This window comes from Camelina sativa, chromosome 18 (genome assembly GCF_030686135.1).
Source record: "Camelina sativa cultivar CO46 ecotype springtype chromosome 18, ASM3068613v1".
Taxonomy (NCBI): Eukaryota; Viridiplantae; Streptophyta; class Magnoliopsida; order Brassicales; family Brassicaceae; genus Camelina; species Camelina sativa.
This window is the reverse complement of record NC_141897.1, coordinates 6,235,757-6,255,832: the sequence shown is the minus strand read 5'-3', so window position 1 is coordinate 6,255,832 and position 20,076 is coordinate 6,235,757. Positions and strand designations below refer to the sequence as shown.

Genomic DNA, 20,076 nt, shown 5'->3' with positions numbered 1-20,076 from the left:
TTGTACGGACGGTAAACAAGTCTTTAAAGCCTCCCGGACGTAGCAAACTGGCCGTCAGATATGGATAGGCTCACGGGCCTAGTGAGAGGACGTAATGCCCATCAAAGAATGTGGGGCCCATGGATTGTGATTGGACATGGGTTTACTAAGAGGTTGGCGGTCGGGCGTTACAGTATAGTACTATATTTTTTTTCTTAGATGACTAGTTTTGGGCCTTATGCCTATAGTATAGTTGGCCTTAGGTAAAGGAAGGGAGACAATATCTCCCACCATTTATTCAAAACCAGACGGAGAGCCGAAACCCCACGACATCATCCGAAAGAATCGACTTAACACTACTCAGAAACATATCAAATAAATGAAATCCTAATTGTAGAGAAAAAGCATAATTTGCTAATCTGTCGACAAAATGATTAACCCGTAAGAAATCCAGAGTACTTTTTACCTTTTCTATTAGTATTACTTTTTTTTTGTATGTTTTTGATTTTGTATATTATTGACTTACGTTTCTTTAATTATTTTTACATTTCATTTTCGTTAAAAATCCATGAATAACTTCTAGAACTAGATGCTCTTGAATCATATCAAAAAGTTCGATTAAGCACTTAAACCATCCGAAAAAGGTAACTTTCTCTTTCTAAAAAAAGAAAAAACGCTCTCCCTTCTCACTAAACACAAATCCGCCGCCAGTCTAGGTTAACCGGATTTGGTGGCTCTCTCAGCACCAGAGTCGGGTTTTTTCTTTCTTTATTTAGCTTTGTTTCTCCTTTCTTAGATACATCCCTCTCTTTTTTCTTCCAACGGCATCAGATCTAGTTTTCCAGATCTAGATTTTTAAAGCTTAAATCTTCCCATCCTTAGGTTAGTGGCTTGGTTCTTGTGTCATAGTCACGCACATCTTCAGATCTGGTCGTCCTACATGGCAGAGGCAGTCTTCAACTGGTTTCGTCTTCACTGTCTCAGAAGAAGAAATCTCACCGCCGTAGATCTAGATCTCCTTCCTTTCCTCTTGAAGAGTCTTTAGGGTTTTAAGATGTCTCACCGCCTCCGTAGTTCCACGCCGGAGCAACAAAAAGAGGTCGCACGACACTTTATTCCGGGTCAAGTATTGCGGTTAGGAGATTCTTGTATTAGCATCCGTTTGTGTGGTTTTTCTTGTCTCTGTTCTGTTTTAAGTTTGATTTTTTAAATATTTAAGTTTTAATTGTCTATTTTTGGGTCTCTAATTTCTAATCGAGGATGCAATTAAAGGGATGTTATGTTTTAAGTTGTTTGGGTCTTTTCACTTTAATCTCAGAAAGTGTTTTGCGCTTACCGGTTTATGTCTCGATTAATGAAACTATTTATGTGATCTCCAATTATCCACTAGTTCAATTTATTTGAGAGAAGAAAAATGTTTTTAAACAAAAAAAAAAGAGAGAGAAGAGAAATGCTGAGTTATGACTTAAAAAAGAGAAATGTTTTTAGCTGCTTAAACGAAAAGTTACCAAGACACTTTGACTTTGCGTAATGCAAAAATAACGGCACCATGAAAAGAGGTTCCCTCCCTCCGCCTATCAATCTGCCTAAGTTGCCGGTCAACAAGCACTACTCTATTAGTGTCATTTTCCGGTCAACAAATTTTTTTATACAAAATAAATTATAAACATATTAATTAATCCGACTTTACTTAGAAACCATGCTTTGTAAAAAGATGGATTTCAGAAAAACTTAGAACAGTTTTATTCAAATTATTTATTGAAAGAAGAAAAACTCTTACATACAGTTGGTTTACTTCAAAACTAGTTATATAATTTATACGAAAAATTAAAACGACTATTTAGATATGTAAACCATATTATATACAACATTCCACTATCTAATGATTTATACATTTGAGAATCTCTTTACATTATTTTCGCCATATATATACATATATTTTAAAAATGTAAAATCATTTTTGATATTTACTATATTATTGTTTCTTCAACCATTTTCGGACGTTTCTGTTAGCTATAAATTGTATAGAAGGTAATTAAAAAAAAGTCAATTGTTAATAGTGACTAATATAGAGTTAGACTAACAGAAGTTAATTCAAAACAAAATTAAAGAGTTATTTGTCTAATATTGGATGTTTTTTTTAGCTACTATAAAACTTGTTCTAGTTCTATTTTATGATATTTCTTTTTTTTTAATAGATTTTCTAATCTACGTCTTAATCAGTCATCATTTTAATTTATAGTAACTATCGAATCTTAATTTCAAAAATAAGTAAAAGAAAACCTTACGGCAAAAAAAACAATTATTAAAAAGAAAATGTCAAAATATTTCGATTGACTCTATAATTTTATTTTATTTAACATACATTACTTAACTTATTTATTTAACATCTCTTAACTTTTGTATTTTCAGTATATAATAATAACAAAATAGTAATGATGAAGTTTTTGATGCGAGTAAAGTAAAATATTAAATCTACTTTGACAACTTCCTTTTTTATTATTTTGAGATTTGAGATTTGTCAGATATTTTATTTTCTTAACGTGAAGAGAAGCATTTGTGCAAACTACTACTACTACTACTACAAAGACAAAGACAGAGAGAGAGAAGAAGAAGAATCTTGAGAAGTTGAGCCTCCTATAAAGCGTGAATCTCTCTCTCTCTCTCTCTCTCTCTCTCGCATCACCGGGAAGATCTCGCGGCGGCGGTGGTGGTGACAGTTTGACCAGAGATGGCGGCGGAGAATGAGAAAAAATCTTCTTCAGCAGTCTCCGATATGGGAGCTTGGGCTATGAATGTGATAAGCTCCGTTGGGATTATCATGGCGAATAAACAACTAATGTCTTCTTCTGGTTTCGCATTTAGTTTCGGTTCGTCTTCTTCTTCTTCTCCGATCTCACCTTGTTTTGCTTTGAGATCTGAATGATTGTTTTTTGCAGCTACGACTCTCACCGGATTCCACTTCGCTTTAACCGCATTGGTCGGTATGGTATCGAACGCTACTGGACTCTCTGCATCGAAGCATGTACCTATGTGGGAGCTTATTTGGTTCTCCATTGTTGCTAATGTCTCTATCGCTGCTATGAATTTTAGTCTCATGCTCAATTCCGTTGGATTTTACCAGGTTCATCTCGATCTCGATCTTTTACATATAGAACCAAATCGAGTGATGAGTAGCTTTTGGGATTTTATTGGATTTGCATATAGAGAACCAAATTAGCTTTTGATTTTGAAGTAATTTGTAATGAATGGGTGGTAATCTTGTGTTGATAGATCTCGAAGCTGAGCATGATCCCTGTGGTCTGTGTCATGGAATGGATACTACACAGCAAGAGATACTCAAGAGAAGTGAAAATAGCTGTTGTGGTTGTTGTTGTAGGTGTTGGTATTTGTACTGTGACTGATGTTAAGGTTAATGCCAAGGGTTTTATTTGTGCTTGTGTTGCTATTTTCTCCTCATCTTTGCAGCAAATTGTAAGTGTTTTTTTTTTTTTTTTTTTTGATCTTTATGGTTTGTAAATTGGTTTTTGGGAAGGTTGGAATCAGATCTGATTTGTTTGGGTGTTTTCTTTTCTTTGTTGTTGCTAGTTAATAGGTTCCCTGCAGAAGAAATATTCAATTGGGTCTTTTGAGCTATTGAGTAAAACAGCGCCGATTCAAGCTCTTTCCCTCCTTGTTGTTGGTCCTTTGGTTGATTATCTCCTTAGTGGGAAGTTCATTATGAACTACAGTATGTCTTCCGGTTGCTTTGTAAGCATTTCTCTCTCTTTATGGCTCTGCTAGTATTGTTATGTTTGTTATTATTGTTGTCTCTAATGTTCTGTTATTTGCAGCTATTCATCCTTCTCTCATCTGCTCTAGCTGTCTTCTGCAACATAAGCCAGTACCTTTGTATCGGGCGGTTTTCAGCGGTTTCTTTCCAGGTTATAGGTCACATGAAAACTGTGTGCATCCTCACACTAGGATGGGTCCTATTTGATTCTGCAATGACTTTCAAAAACGTAGCGGGCATGGTTGTTGCGATTGTTGGAATGGTAATCTATAGTTGGGCTATGGAATTAGAGAAGCAGTCTAATATTGCTGCAGCAAAGGCGTTGAACAGTGTGAAACACAGCTTATCAGAAGAAGAGTTTGGACTTTTGAAGGAAGGTGTAGAAACTACACAATCGAAAGATGTTGAACTTGGCTACACAAAAGGTTAGGAAGATGGATAGAGAAACATAGTCTTCAGGTACAATTTGTTCTCTTATAATATGTGTATGTGTTGTGTTATCTATACCAAGAGATCGGATCCGCAGAGATTAGTCTAGGCTTCGATCTAAAGTTTACTTGGTTATACAAATGTTTTGTGTTATTTATATTTCTACTCAATTCCGTGGAAAATAACTTCAATATGACCATTTTTTGTTTTACAGAGAACTCAAAGAGTATATTCCTTTTTTTTTTTTAGCTCATCTTATAGAATTTATATGACAGCAAACGAAAGAGTATATTCCATTTGGTCACATATTCTCAATGTATTTGTTACTCACCGAGGTTTTTCCTTTGAATTGTTGTAAATTGTCGAAGCCAATAGGGGAATCTGATTACTCAGAAGTTGTAGTAGAACTAATTGCAACTTACAAATGAGTTTATGAAATTGCAAAATAAGTGGTTAGAGGTCTGGTAAGTTTATCTTAGATTCTTAGACCAAACAGATCGGTCGTTTTATTATTCAGATCGAATCTGAGACCGTCTTAATAGCATCACAAGTTCCAAATAGTTGCATTATTATAACTTATAAAGAATACATGTTACATGTTAGCTAAAATTGCTTCATAGTTTGGCATTTCTAATTCACGCAATGAACGGAGAGAAATGGATCAGACGCATACGTGAACAGAAATACATTTGGCATTACATAATTGCCGAAGATCAGAACATGTATATGATTTCGTCCTAAGAATTTAATAATTTAATTTGGAAATAATTTGATTTTTCTCACCTATTCATATTCATTGTATTTTCTTATTGGGCGTAGAGCAAGAGACTCCAAATATGAATACAAATCACAAAGACTTTAACGATCTAAATAAATAGAAATTTTATGATCGAATATTCTGCAAGTGTTGCAAGCTGGTACATTGTGCATGATTTATGCTTTTTTTTTTATATATACTCAAATTTTGGGATGAAAGAATTTGCATTTGGCTTTAATTGTTTCGTAGGTCTTTGGATTCAGTTTTTCATTTCTGATACTGACTATTGTTTTGCTTCATTGATCATGTTGTTTCTTTCACCCCAAGCAACATAATCAACTCGTACAAAGAGGAGCCTGCACCAATGACTAATAATGGCTATTACTACGTCTCTGTCAAAATATTTAAAAGAATTGTTATATAATAGTTGTGATAATTGAATAGTAAAAACATTATTGTAAAAAAACAACAAAAGGTAAGTTAAAATTTAAATAATTCTTAAAAAAATTGGGGCATTTTTGAAAATACCTATTTTTAATTTCACTTTTCTAAAATATTTTTTCATGTTATCTATTTTCAAAAGTACACTTTTTAATATACAAAATGATTAAATTCTAAACCCGAAATCCTACCTTATTAAAACTATATCCCATATGTAAAATAGAGAACTCAAAACTATAAAAAAAATTCTATAATTAATTTAACATATTGTAATTATGTAAAAGAGGGTACAAATGAAAATGTTCAAAAAATCTGTATTTTTGAAAAGGTTATCTCAAATGGTCATTTCTAACAAATTCTCAAAAAGAAATTAACTTCAATTTTAATAATTATAAGAAAAACATATATACATAATTATACAAATATTTTTTAAGAAAATAAAAATATTAAATAATTAAAACCACCCGACCACTTGTTTCATCCACCTATTTCAATCGTGTTCATCTGGTTGGTAACCTAAAAAACAATTGAATCTTCAACCATCCTTAATTGCCTTGTTGATTGTGAATAGATCAAGTTCTGCCAAGAGTCTACTATGTGTCTTTTGATCTGGTTGTTCTCTGTGTCGAGTTGAGTACCTTAGTGTTTCACAAAAGACGAACCATTACAAACATTTACTAATGAACCAATTAAAAGAGAAATTGCTTACAAACATAGAATGATTCTCTTGATGAATAATGATTTATAAATATTAAACAGTTGTTGATTTATAAAATTCTTGGTTTAATCAAATAGTAAAACCAATCAGAACGCCTATGTAGCCAAAATCATGGGTATAGAGCAGAGTTTTCAACACGTCTAAATTGGAACATGATACAACAATGATTGTTCTATGGCACAAAACTGTTTAGTTTCCACAGAGTCTCACGCTTCTCCTTTATTGCTTTAGTAATCTCTAGTTTCTGAAAACATAAATAAATAGAACACGCGAACTTAATTTGTAACTTTTACAGTGAGAATATTTTACCCAATTATTACAATTTCTAACGAACTTTAATTTTTGTTCGAACTACCTACCTATGGAGTAACGGGTACATACATAAATCGACATAAATCTTCCAACAACTCCGCAACTTGATTCATAGTAGGCCTTTCTCTAGTCGACTCTTTTATACAAAGACAAGCAATCCTAAAATACTCTTCCACTCCCTTGTCGCTACCAACAACACATCCAAAATCCAACATTTCATAAAACCTATTTTGCTCCACCATGATCACAGCCCATTGAGCCAACCCAACCTCCTTATCATCAACAACAACCGGCAAATTCGGCCGTCTCCGCGTGGCCAATTCCAACATCAAAACACCGAAACTATAAACATCAGCTTTAACCGTTGCCGCGGTATTCCCTTCCCAATACTCCGGTGGCATGTACCCCATCGTTCCCGCCACTTGCGTCGACACATGCGACCTCGACGCATCCATCCTACGCGCCAACCCGAAATCGGCTATATGAGCCACGAAATTCGAATCCAACAAGACGTTACTCGATTTAATATCTCTATGTATAATCGGCTTCGGTAGTCCATGCAAATACGCTAAACCCTTGGCCACATCGCGTGTGATAGTCACGCGCGTTGACCAAGTCAGCTGACTGTTCTCTTCATGAGTCTCGTGTAGCCAATAGTCCAGACTACTGTTCTCTAAGAACTCATAGATGAGAATCCGATCTGATCCCGAGATACAATAACCGAGAATCCTAACGATATTCGGGTGGTTGAGGCGACCAAGAGTCTCCATTTCTGCGGCGAATTCTCGGAAACCTTGTAAAGCGTCGTGATCGAGCTTTTTGACAGCGACTACGACGCCGTTTAAGAGCTGAGCTCTGTAAACGAGACCGAAACTTCCGTCGCCGACGATAAGATCCGATGAGAAGTTTTTGGTTGCTTTAATAAGTTCCGCCATAGATATTTCACAGATTGAAGGATCGAAGCTTGCGCTTTCCGTTACCATATCATCGGAGGAGGTAAGAACCGGATCGGGGAAGTTATGATTCCGGGGAGGTTGGTCTTTGATTGCAGGACGGCGGCGACATACGAACGTTACGACTAAGATCAACATGATGGCGGAGCATGAGGCTGCGACTAGGATTGCTGTGGTTTTGTAATCCATGGATACTGTTTTGGATTAGCGTGAGATTGAGAGAGAGAGAGAGAGAGAGAGAGAGGGTAAGAGATGATCCTTCATTAATTGATAGTGACGGAGAAGGAAGAGTAAGGTGGTTTGATTGAGTCGTAGATAAGACGAGTCAACGATTTTTGCTGGACAAGTCTACGCAGTTAGCACGTGTCCGGTTGATAGTGGCGGTTATGGGATTAGTGTAAAATGCATGAAAAATTTCTGGTTTGATTTTGAATATTCGTAGGTGCTCCAATAATAAAAAAAAAAAATACAATTAGAATGATTTCTTGATCAAGAGATTAACTTATTGCCTACGAAAAAAATGAGAATTTTTGAGAAATACCTTTTTAAAAAAATATCCCTTTCATCTATCTATTTTCAAACATTTTTAAATATAAAAAATTATAAAGTTTTATATGATTTACAAAGTACTTCTAAATAATAACTACTACTTCTAGACTCAATTTAAATATTTATGAAGTTTTAAAATATTTAAAAAGGTATTTTTAGATAATAACTATTACCTCTAGACTCAATCTAAATTTTTATGAAGTTTTAAAATATTTAAAAAGGTTTTTACAAGGTTTTTAAAAGGTTTTTAAAAAACGTATTTATAAAAAATATAAAAAAAATTTACACACATATAAATATATATTTGTGTATATATTTATAAGCTTATACACAAATTTTAAAAATTTGCAAATTTTAGTGGCTGTTTTGGTAAAGTTTGAAAGAGGGGTATTTTTGAAAAAATGGTATTGTAAAAAAGGTATTTTTAAAATTTCCCCAAAAAAATCGACTTTAGCCGTTTCTAGAATTTTTTCCCCAATATAAGCTGTTAATTTTAAAATTAACATAACGAAATATACATAGTTCGTAATTAAACATATATATATATATATTCAATTTGTTTAATTATTATATATATATATATGAAACATTTTTTTTAGTAAATAATCCCTTTATTAAATCCCTTTTATAGTAAACATTTTTTATTGAGACTATATAGTTTTCAAGAGTAATAATATTTTTTGAAATATTCCAAAGCTACACAAATCATGTATACTAGATTATGATTCACGCTACAATATGAATTGCTTTTCTAAAGATTAGATATTATAAATTTACATTTTAAAATAAATATTGTTATTTTTCTTTTTTTTGACAACTAAAATAAATATTGTTATTGCATTGGAAAAATATATTTATAGCCTATTTCCGATAAATAATTATTTTAATTAGAGTATTTTTTTTTTGTATGACACCGAGGAACATTTTCAATATAAGTTTATTAAAGCCACTTGCATAGGCCACCTTCCTATGAGGACAATAGAGAAAATAATATTGAGACTCATTACAGAATTAAGACGTTTATGATTAAGATATTGAGTTCCAAACAGACTGAATTTCATACATAGACACTATTAAGAGAGAATATGGTTTTAAACAGTTTTGTAGTAATAAGTTTATAGAGTAGATTTTTTTTTAATGTGAAATTACAATATACTTTGGAATTGTGTAAATGCAAGTTATGTGCAATTTAGCTAGAAGAATAACCATCTTTTGTGGAATTGTGGGCAACAACAAGTGGTAGATGATATTCAATTCAATTAACATTAACGAGAACTTAAAAGTTCGGATTAAAAACATTGAAATGAGAATGTGAGTTATGTACCTCAGAAGGTGTATGAGTAAACTTATTAGACATAAATGAGAATGTGAGTTATGTACCTCAAAAGGTGTTTACGCTGCGCCACTAGACACTTTGAAATGATCTTATATAAGACATTACATAAAGCTATTGGTCTAAAGTCCGAATGTGTAGCCAGATTATCAATCTTTGGAATCGTACATAAGTTTGTATGAATAATGCTTGGTCTCATCGTTGATGTCTCAAAAAAATGTTTAACCTCATTCACTACATCCTTTCCCACTACATCCCAGTATTCTTTGTAAAATCTTACAGTTAAACCATCTCGACCCGGAGCTCTGTCGTTACCAATTAGATAAATGGCATTGTAAATCTCATTCTCTGTGAAATCTCGTGTTAAATCATCATTGATAGTGGAAGTACCTGTCGGTCTGAAGTCAGGAAAATCAATTGGTGACACAGGAATCCCGGAATTTGTGTAAACTTTTCGAAAATAATGTTCTGCAGCCTTGCCTATTTTTGTGTTTCCACGATGAATTGTGCCAACTTCATCTTTGATGCTTGTGATATAATTCCTTGCATATCTTGTCTTTGCATACACTTGGAATTAACTTGTATTTTGATCACCATGTGCCATCCATTGTCTTTCCATACGGTATGCTTGTTCCAGTAGCCGATAAAGTTGTGGGATGCTTTGTCATTCATCTCTGTCCAAACATAATATACAACCCACATTTTAAATAATTAAAATAATTTTAAAAATAAAATATAGGCAGCATGATTTTTCATTGATGGTTTACGTAGAAAGTTTTTTTTTTATAACAGTAAAACCTTTATAAATTAATAAGGTCGAGACCATGAAATTTTATTAATTTATAGATGTTTTAATTTATCGATAAATTAATAATTATTAATTTATCGATAAATTATTAAAATATTAACTTATGAAGAGATTTTTTTTTTCATAATTTTGAAAATTTTATATTACAAAATAAGATACTTTTGTTATGATTTACATTTTTATAAAATTTTCTTAATTTATAATCTTGACTATCATAAATGGATTGATGTTAATAGTTTACTTAATTATCTAGGTGAAAATGATAAATATTAGAAGTTTAGAGTTTAGAAGAAATTGTTGGTATTGTCTTTCATGGTAATGATGAAGTCAAATAACATATTGTGTTGCTTTTAGAATCAATTACATATAAAAAACCAATTACCGCAACTAAGACTCTCCTCAATTTTTGGATGTAATTTGAGAAGACAACATTAAAAGTTTTTAATACAATAAAAAAATTAGAGATGAGCTCCAACTAGAATGCAAATTCAAGAATAAAAGTAGACAAACAACAATAGAGTTATATTTCACTAAATTTTTTTAGATATATATATATAGTTTAAATCATTATTAATTTATGATATTGTTGGAACTATATTTTTACATAAAATTTTCATAAAAATTATTATTTTATTATTTTATTAAATTGTGTTATTTTTTACAACGACCCAGCTCGGAAAAAATTATTAACTTATAACGAGTATTAATTTAAAGAGTATTAATTTATAAAAGTTATATTGTAGGTACTTGTTGTCTTTAAAATTTTTAAAATTATTTCTAATTTTTATAACTTTTATTTGTAATTTAAATGTTAAAAATTCACCATTTTGTTTTAGATAATAATTGACAAATCAAATAAATTAACTAGAAAATAATTAAATTTTGGAGGAATACATAAATAGCAACTACTTATTTTGGATTGATGGATCAAATAACAAACCAAAAATTCAGTTACTTTTGAAAACCAAAATAGCCAATTAAATTTTCTGCAAATTTTCCTTAATATAACTTTTGAAGCGTTAAGTATATCAATGTTCTTATGTAAACAATATTTATGTGTTTTTGAACGTCTTTTGTTTCGTAATAATATATTTCAAATTTTAATCCTTTTTTCTAAAAAAGTATTAACGATTTGATCGGAATCACCAGTTTTTAAGTTCGTAAAAATCTGCAGTTCCATATTGAAAACTATTTTTTTCCCTATCACTGAGTTAACAAATCCCAGCAAGTGAGAATCATATCCGACACAAAGTTATCCTCAGAACTGAGGATGAGTAAGTAGTATGTAATCCGAACCAAACCCATCCATTAAATATTATAACATCGAACGTTGGGATGGTTTCATCAAGCTTGTTTCACTGGACCTATCCAAATTCGTAAAAATCCGAACATAAGAGCCTCAATAAACAGCTTTTGTTTCAAAGAAAAAACGAAATCAAAATTTTTAAAAAAGTCAGAAATAATTTTAAATAAAGAGTCAGAAATCTCGTGTGGAAAAATCGACGCTCATCGCGTCTTCAAAGACACTAGCGATCGAAATATATATTTTGATTTCATCACTCTCCTCAATAACAAATAAGCAAATCGTAAAAACCAAACCCTCTGAAGAAAAAAAAAATGCAGATTTCAATATAAGAACAGAACACAAGCGACGAGATTTGAAATAGAGAAAGACAGAGGAGGCAGAGAGATGAAGATGACTTTATTATATAGGGCACCAAGTATTTACCCTAATTTTTATTGGGCTTTCAGGCCGAATATGAAAAATGGGTTCAGAATTAAAAATGCCCAAAACGTTGAAGGTTATATTATAAATTGAACGTAATTAGGTTTTTTCTTTTCTTATTATATAGTTTCACTTCTCTTTCGCCGCAGGACTCGTCGGAGTTTTCAGGTTCGTCTCTCTTCTTCCACTCCATTTTTGAATATCTATGCTTTGTTAGAATCTTACTATTCGTCTCTCTGAAACGTTTATTAAAATCCATCTGAATCGTTTGATTAGAATTTAATCTAGAGAACTGGTAATAAAGTTATTTGATTGGAGTTTTGATTTCTGATACATTTAGGAGAAGAGAAGAATGTCTCACAGGAAGTTTGAGCACCCAAGACATGGTTCTCTTGGTTTCTTACCAAGGAAGAGAGCTAACCGTCACAGAGGAAAGGGTGAGTCTTTTTTTATTCAGTTTTTGATTCAGTGTTCTTTTTATTTTTACACCAAAAAGGTTACTCATTTACGGATTTGATTTTGTTTTATTTGCTTACACGTTATTGTTGGTTTATCAGTGAAGGCTTTCCCCAAGGATGATCAAACCAAGCCTTGCAAGTTCACAGCTTTCTTGGGTTACAAAGCTGGTATGACCCACATTGTCAGAGATGTTGAGAAGCCTGGATCCAGTAAGTGAATTTGTGTTTCATTCTGATTTGTTTTTTTCAGAGATACGTCTTTTAACTATGTTTTTTAATTATTGTGTAGAGCTTCACAAGAAGGAGACGTGTGAGGCTGTTACCATCATTGAGACACCTGCTATGGTTGTTGTTGGTGTTGTTGCTTATGTGAAGACCCCGAGAGGTTTGAGGTCTTTGAACACTGTCTGGGCACAGCATTTGAGTGAGGAGGTTAGGAGAAGGTTCTACAAGAACTGGGCTAAGTCTAAGAAGAAGGCTTTCACTGGCTACGCCAAGCAGTATGAATCTGAGGATGGCAAGAAAGGTATCCAGGCTCAGCTTGAGAAGATGAAGAAATACGGAACAGTTATCCGTGTTTTGGCCCACACTCAGGTAATATTGGTTACTGTATGTTTACCGTTGGTGTTAAACATCTTTTACATTGCGTGCTTGCTGACAATTCTATGTTACAGATCAGGAAATTGAAGGGATTGAAGCAGAAGAAAGCTCACATGATGGAAATCCAGATCAATGGTGGTACCATTGCCCAGAAAGTTGACTTTGCCTACAGTTTCTTTGAGAAGCAGATCCCAATTGATGCTGTTTTCCAAAAAGATGAAATGATTGATGTGATTGGTGTGACCAAGGGTAAGGGTTATGAAGGTGTTGTTACCCGTTGGGGTGTGACAAGGCTTCCACGTAAGACTCACAGGGGTCTACGTAAGGTGGCTTGTATCGGTGCGTGGCATCCAGCTAGAGTGTCCTACACCGTAGCTAGGGCTGGTCAGAACGGTTACCATCACCGTACTGAGCTGAACAAGAAGATTTACAGGTTGGGTAAAGTTGGTTCAGAGACTCATTCAGCCATGACTGAATACGACAGGTCTGTAGAATTTACTCTTTTATCTGTCTCTTACTTCTGTTTTGTATTGCTACCTCAACTGATTGTGATGTTGTGTGGCTATGATATAGGACTGAGAAGGAAGTGACTCCAATGGGAGGATTCGCACACTACGGTGTTGTCAAGGAAGACTTCTTGATTATTAAGGGTTGCTGCATGGGTCCAAAGAAGAGAGTTGTGACTTTGCGCCAGTCACTGCTTACGCAGACATCTCGTCTTGCCATGGAGGTGATTAATGTCAAGTTTATTGATACCTCCTCCAAGTGGGGACATGGTCACTTCCAGACCTCCCAGGAAAAGGCCAGGTTTTATGGTCGTGCAACAACCAAGGCTTAAACAAGTTCTCTCTTTAGTATTAGCTCTTCTTTGAAAGTCTTGATAAGATATTCTTTTGAAACATTTTTCGTTCGCAGTTTTGCGTTTTAGTTATTTGGTCAATTTGAACATTTTTCTTTTGCTTCTTTAAACTATTCTTTCTCGAAATTTCTTTTCATTTAATTATTTCTGAATCGGATTCTGAGTATAAAGATTGCTTACATTATTTTTCCGCAAATCTAAAAGATGCAAATTTACCCAGTTCTACTCGTTGACTTAATTTTGACATGATCCTTTTGATCGGTTTGGTTAATTAGACCAATAATCAAATCTATTTCTAACATACATGCACTAATTAATTAAAGAAGATTATTATTATTGATATAAATTTTTTTAACATCTTATGCTTATTTTGTTTTGTTAAATCATTAATTCACTTTTAATAGTAATGAATATATTTATTTTATATTGTTTATAATATAACTATAATATAAATTGTGTAGAATTGGAGTCCAGATTATCATGGAATAGATAGTCAAATTGTACTTTTAAAATGGAACGTGTAAGATTAAAATACGGTTTAGTTATAAAAAAAAGTACCAAAATAATTTTCTAAAAAATATGTGAAATACCACTTAAAATCCAAATATTATCAACAAAGTTTTAAATTTATTTTTATACTCATGTATTTATGCGAGTCTTATCTAATCATGTAAAAGTAATGTTTTGGTCTTTCCTTATTGGTTGATTTTCAATGTTTTCTATTTTTTTTTTATTTTCTATTTGCTTTCTAATTGCACAATATTTAAGACCTAATAAACACAATACATTTAACTCACTCATTAAAATAAAGTTATAACTAAAAAATAAAATAAATTATGCATTAATCATGTTTCACCACTCAATTTTATTCAAATACAATAAATTATTATTGTAACTCCATAATTCTAAATGTAACTTCCATTATTTTTTATCATATAAATAAACATTCTCTCATTCTCTCATATTGGTATTTTTTACTATCTCAATTTCACATTCTCTCATATTTATTTTTTATTTCTTATTTTGTTGTATGGTTTGTATAAAACAAATGAAATATCATTTTTATTTTTAATGCCTTATTGGTTGATTTTCATTTAATGTTTTCTAATTTTTTTATTTTTTATTTGCTTTCTAATTGTACAATATTTAAGACCCAATAAACATAATACATTTAACTCACACATTAAAATAAAATTATAACTGAAAATAAAATAAATTATGCATTAATCATATTCCACCACTTAATTATATTCAAATACAATAAATTACTATTTTAACTCCATAATTCTAAATGTAACTTTCATCATTTTTTATCATATAAATAAGCATTCTCTCAATCTTTCATTCTCTCATTCTCTCATATTGGTATTCTTTTACTATCTCATTTTCACATTCTCTCATTCTCTTCTACAATACTGATGTATTGTGTTTTTGGTGTCTTTTGTCCTTCATTTAATATTCGTTTTGAGTCATTTGTCGCATCTTTGTCCGTCTTTTGTGTCTTTTTGGTCTTTTCGTGAGTTGTGATTAGGTGTGGAGACAATGTGCTAGATTTGGAGACTTTTGGTTGGATTCGAGCTTAATTGGAATAAAGAAGCAGGAAGTGACTTTTGGATATCTTCAAGTTGAACTGAATCATGAAGTTTGGACAAGTCTAAAGAAGTCTGGTGAAGTCTATAGACAAGTATGGGAAAGTCTAGTAAAGTCTGTAGACAAGTTTGTTGAAGTCTGGAGAGGTATGGTGAAATCTGTAGACAAGTTTGAAGAAGTCTGGTGAGGTCTGTAGACAAGTCTGGAGAAGTCTGGTGAAATTTATTCACAAGTCTATTGAAGTCTGGTGAAACATGTTTTGACTACAATCCAGAAACTTATTTCCTTTTTCTAAACTTTTCTATTCTCATTTTTGATGTTAGCTATTTTATTTTAATAAGGGTATAAATACCCCCAAAACCTAATTAGGAAGGGGGGGGGGGGGGGAGGCTATATTCTATTTTTCTCTTTCTTTCTGCAACCTGAGACTTTTTGTAAGCCGCTCTTTTGGGATTCTAGAGATCCACCCTCATTGACAATTTGGAGAAGATTTCTAAACCCTTTATTATTATTTCTGCAATTTAATCATGTTTTCTTTATCTATGATTTTTGTTTTCTCTTTAGCTATGTGTGAGTAGTCACCTAATTGGGTTTTAGGGTTCTAGGTAGGGGATCAAATGATTTAATGGTTTAATTGTTGCTTGGGAATTCTATTTTCTTTTGATTCATATGCTCTTAATGTTAGAATAGGACTGATCACCTTGTTCTAGATTTTAGGTCTTTCTACGCATCACAAGTGTTCGATAGAATGCCTGAACCAATATGAATTGAGCAATATTTCTCTAACCTGCGAAAATTGATGTTAGGGGATATTGTGAACTTAGAGAACTTGTTTGATAATGCAAATTTGATTAGGAGATTACAAATGAAAGTTTAGTAATTGAGTAGTCAACTTTATTGATTAATACCTTGAAAGAGGGTTAGTCAAATCTTGTGTTCATGTTCTAGAACGGTTCTTAACTATTGAATTCCTTGTTTCATTTCCCCATTGGTCATTGATCTCTGAAATACCCTATAGCCCAATGTTTTAATCCCATAAGTTAAATCGTTTTATTTATTGCATTTTTATTTACAATTTCTGAAACCAAACAAACAAACTTTTCGTTCGCTTTAGCTATTTACAAGTCTCGTAAATCTTTAGTGTACCATTGGTCCTTGTGGATTCGACCCCGCATATACTGCCTTGCGGTTAAGTGTATTGGGTAAATACTCGAGCAATCAAGTTGGCGTCATTGCCGGGGACCAATTGCGTTACCTAGAGATTTAGGATTAGTTTATAGTATAGAGTATTTTTATTTACAGCTGGTAACCAAAGCTTTTTCTATCTTTTTGGTGTTTTTAGGTGTATGACCCGCAGTGCAGGCTCTTCACACCAAGAGCAATATCACGAAGACTTGGGAAAGTTTGAGAGAGAGAATAGGAGAAAGAAATGACTTGCTGAAATGGCTGATGGTTTAGCTGGTCGAAGTGTGGATGATGAACATCATGAAGATGAACATCATGGAGAGTTTGAGGATCCCCCTCCTGCTGGGAACGTTAATCCTCCTGGTGGTGGAGATGCTGCCCGTGCAGCTGCGCAAAGAGAAGTTGTGCAGCGCAAAGCTGCCCGTTTAGCTGCTTTTAATCAAAGACCGGCAAATGTTCGACAGACTTTGAGGGAACATGATGCTCCCAACGCTGAGATGTACCGCGGAGGTGTCCAATATCCTCCAATCGCCAGAAATGATTTTGAGATCAAACCGGAACTGTTGGGTTTAGTGAAGCAAAATCAGTTTCATGGTCTACCGTCAGAGAACCCATTTTATCATTTGGAGTACTTTGAGGATATATGTGGCACGACGCGAATGAATGGGGTACCTGATGATGAGTATAAAGCTGTCAAATGCAGGTTGTTCTCATTAAAAGGGAGATACCATTCGAACATGGGATGAGTATAAAGCTGCGTTCTTGGGACAATATTTTACTCAAGCAAGGACTACTCTTCTTAGGAATAAGATTTCAGGCTTCCAGCAGCATGCTACTGAGTCATTCCATAAGGCTTGGGAAAAGTTCAAAGACTATAAGAGAGAATGTCCTCACCATGGATTCACACCAGAATCACTCATCAACACATTCTACAGAGGGGTTGATAAGAGGTATAAGGTGGCCCTGGATACAACTAGTAATGGGGACTTCATGATAAAAACAGAAGGAGAAGCTCAGATTTTGATTGAGAACCTAGCTTCTAGCAACAGTAACCATTGTGTTGACTATGATAGGACAGTGAGAAGTAGTGGAGGAGGAGAATCAAAACAGATTGCTGAGTTGACTTCAAAAGTGGAGCAGCTTTTGCGAAGAGATCAGAGGAGTTTGAATTTCTGTGATGATACTGGTGATGGTAAGGTTTATCAAGAAGGTGCTGGGGATGGTTTTGAGGAACTACAAGCTGAGCTGAATTACGTGAACCAAGGATATCTGAACAATGGTTTCAACCAGGGCTACAGGAATCACCCCAACCTCTCTTATCGAAGCACTAATGTTGAGAACCCACAAGATCAAGTGTATCCACCACAACAGTTTCAACAAAAGCAGTTTATACCAGGGCAAGGAAACTACAATAAGCCATTTGTGCCTCAGGGGCAAGGACATGGAAATGGATATGGTCAAGGAGGTTTTCAGCAAAAACCTTAGTTTAACAACTTCCAGAAAGTTACCAAGAACCAGTTCAAGCTCCTGTGAGCAACACTTCTACGACTTCTTCAGGGGATAATGAAATGAAGTTGCTGATGCAGCAGATTCTTGAAGGTCAGGTGAAGAATGCTGCTGAAATCAATGTTAAGGTGGACAACATGTATCGTGATCTCAATGGGAAGTTCACAACAGTATCTTCACATGTTAAAACTCTTGAGAACCAAGTAGCTCAAATTTCTTCCACCTCTACGCGACCATCAGGTGTTTTACCAGGGAAAAGTGAACCCAAAAATAAAGAGCATTGTTATGCTGTTATGATTCAAGAAGAACCTGCAGAAGTTACTGAGATAGGTCTACAAGAAGCTGCAAATGAGAGTATTATTTCAGAGATGGAAGTTCTTATTGTTGATGTTGCTGTAGATGATGAGATTGCAGGAGATGATGAGCCACCATACGTTGCACCACCACCATATGTTCCTAAGCTCCCATTTCCAGGTCGTATAATGAAAGCTAAAATGCAAGCTAAAAAGGCGAAAGCTCGCTTTGATGAAGTTATGAAAGAGTTTCACATCAAGCTCCCATTCCTAGAGTCAATAAAGAATAAAAAAACATACAAGAAATGTTTGAAGGATGTCTTGTCTTACAAGAAGAGCATTGAAGAAGGGGTCATGATGATTTCAACTGGGAAGGCATATGTGCATTTTGAGAAGCAAGAAAAACATCAAAGGAACAAGGAGAAAACCCTTGCAATGGCACACTTGAAAGAGGAGGTAGAGATGGTTAGTTCTGAGTGCAATGCTATCATCCCGATTGAGATTCCTAAGAAGCTTGGAGATCCAGGGAGTTTTGTACTACCTTGCCAAATTGGGAGATTCATGTTTGAGAGATGCTTATGTGGCTTGAGAGCTAGTGTCAATTTGATGCCGCTTTCTGTGTTAGAGCGTTTGGGAATCACCAATTTCAAACCATCAAGGATCTCCTTAGTGCTTGTTGATCGTTTTGTGCGATCTCCAGTTGGGTTGGTGGAGGATGTGCATGTTAGAGTTAGGAACTTCTACATCCCAACTGACTTCACAGTTTTGGAGCTTGATAAAGAACCACATGATCCTCTCATTCTTGGTCGCCCATTCTTACATACCGTTGGGGCTATGATTGATGTTAAAAAGCAGCAAATTCACTTGCAGATTGGTGACCATACTCAGGAGTTTGACATGCAAAGGTTGCTGAAAAAACCTACTATTGGAGGACAAGCCTTTTCAATTGAAACCATTGATGATCCTAGGGATAAGTATGTGAAGACATGCATTGGTTGGAGTGAGGTCGAGGAAGTCCTGGATGGAGACCTTCAAATTCCAATAAAAAAGCTTAGTGCTCCAATGAAAATCCAAAAGGATCAAGGAAAATCCTCATGTAACCTTAATACCAATGAAGTGTGTTGGAGATACCATAGAGTATAAGTTGCAGTGTAAGGGAACCTCAAAACCTTTTTCCAAAGCTATGAGTATTCTAACATCAGAGTTGAAAGGAAAAGGTCGAAAAGCTGTGAAAGGGGTTATGAGTAGAGTTCTGAAGCTGAAGATGAATGACTGGAGACCTTGTTTAGGAGCACGTCCTCATGCTCACACCCATTAGTTCACGAGAATCCGGTCAAACTAGTGACATAAAACAAGCGCTTTGTGGGAGGCAACCCACCATGTATTTTTCTCTCTTACTAATTATTTTTCTTTTCTATTTCTTTTGAGTCTGTTTGACCTCTTTTCTTGGATTTGTTTCACACCGAGACGGTGTGAAGAAAGTGTGGGGGAAGGTGTCATATGTCTACTAATCTTGTTTGCTTTGGTTGTTTTTCTTTTGTTGCTTTCTTTTGAGTCAGTCGATTTGTTTTATCGTCAAAAGTCAAAAGTGTGTTTTATTGAGTCAAAATGCTGGTCGAGAATTATGAGCTTTTCTTAGGGAATTGCACCATGCTTGATTCATTTCCTTGGGACCATTTAGCATAGTTTAAGGATGACTTGGAAGTTTAGAAAAAAATCATGACTTGATCACTTCAATAATTCCTGTCGCTTTGAAATTTGGATGATTTGCGCTTGGTCTTGCTTATTTGGACTTAATATGGATTTAT

At 34.0% G+C, this 20,076-nt stretch overlaps 4 protein-coding genes and 1 non-coding gene across 5 annotated transcripts; 3 read left to right on the top strand and 2 right to left on the bottom strand.

The window, feature by feature from the left end:
* The first annotated feature begins 2,471 nt into the window (after positions 1-2,471).
* Positions 2,472-4,398, top strand: LOC104760727 (UDP-rhamnose/UDP-galactose transporter 3-like). The gene is made up of 5 exons (XM_010483687.3): positions 2,472-2,849; positions 2,919-3,103; positions 3,253-3,453; positions 3,568-3,729; positions 3,813-4,398. Exons 1-5 carry the CDS (start codon positions 2,711-2,713, stop codon positions 4,179-4,181), a joined length of 1,056 nt encoding a protein of 351 aa, XP_010481989.1. The 5' UTR covers positions 2,472-2,710; the 3' UTR covers positions 4,182-4,398.
* Positions 4,399-6,337: 1,939 nt separating this feature from the next.
* LOC104760726 (phytosulfokine receptor 1) lies at positions 6,338-7,909 on the bottom strand. The gene has a single exon (XM_010483686.2). The coding sequence runs from the start codon at positions 7,548-7,550 to the stop codon at positions 6,456-6,458; it is 1,095 nt and encodes a 364-aa protein (XP_010481988.1). The 5' UTR covers positions 7,551-7,909; the 3' UTR covers positions 6,338-6,455.
* A 3,597-nt stretch (positions 7,910-11,506) lies between these two features.
* LOC104763193 (large ribosomal subunit protein uL3z-like) lies at positions 11,507-13,820 on the top strand. The gene is made up of 6 exons (XM_087499702.1): positions 11,507-11,945; positions 12,118-12,214; positions 12,335-12,445; positions 12,525-12,829; positions 12,910-13,319; positions 13,409-13,820. Exons 2-6 carry the CDS (start codon positions 12,130-12,132, stop codon positions 13,671-13,673), a joined length of 1,176 nt encoding a protein of 391 aa, XP_087355828.1. The 5' UTR covers positions 11,507-11,945; positions 12,118-12,129; the 3' UTR covers positions 13,674-13,820.
* Positions 13,821-17,264: 3,444 nt separating this feature from the next.
* LOC147921602 (small nucleolar RNA R71) lies at positions 17,265-17,371 on the bottom strand. The gene has a single exon (XR_015589919.1). It is a non-coding gene; the product is annotated as a small nucleolar RNA R71 (small nucleolar RNA).
* Positions 17,372-18,037: 666 nt separating this feature from the next.
* LOC104779308 (uncharacterized) lies at positions 18,038-19,411 on the top strand. Its single transcript, XM_087497754.1, has one exon. It carries the CDS (start codon positions 18,038-18,040, stop codon positions 19,409-19,411), a length of 1,374 nt encoding a protein of 457 aa, XP_087353880.1.
* The last annotated feature ends 665 nt before the right edge of the window (positions 19,412-20,076 follow it).

Bases quoted from the DNA above. Each gene is read 5' to 3' on its own strand.
- LOC104763193 (XM_087499702.1), top strand. From the start codon at position 12,130: ATGTCTCACAGGAAGTTTGAGCACCCAAGACATGGTTCTCTTGGTTTC. The intron at 12,446-12,524 runs GTAAGTGAATTT...ATTATTGTGTAG, and splicing joins TGTTGAGAAGCCTGGATCCA to AGCTTCACAAGAAGGAGACG. The intron at 12,830-12,909 runs GTAATATTGGTT...TCTATGTTACAG, and splicing joins GTGTTTTGGCCCACACTCAG to ATCAGGAAATTGAAGGGATT.
- LOC104760727 (XM_010483687.3), top strand. From the start codon at position 2,711: ATGGCGGCGGAGAATGAGAAAAAATCTTCTTCAGCAGTCTCCGATATG. The intron at 2,850-2,918 runs GTTCGTCTTCTT...TGTTTTTTGCAG, and splicing joins TGGTTTCGCATTTAGTTTCG to CTACGACTCTCACCGGATTC. The intron at 3,454-3,567 runs GTAAGTGTTTTT...TGTTGTTGCTAG, and splicing joins CCTCATCTTTGCAGCAAATT to TTAATAGGTTCCCTGCAGAA.
- LOC104760726 (XM_010483686.2), bottom strand. From the start codon at position 7,550: ATGGATTACAAAACCACAGCAATCCTAGTCGCAGCCTCATGCTCCGCC.
- LOC104779308 (XM_087497754.1), top strand. From the start codon at position 18,038: ATGAAGTTGCTGATGCAGCAGATTCTTGAAGGTCAGGTGAAGAATGCT.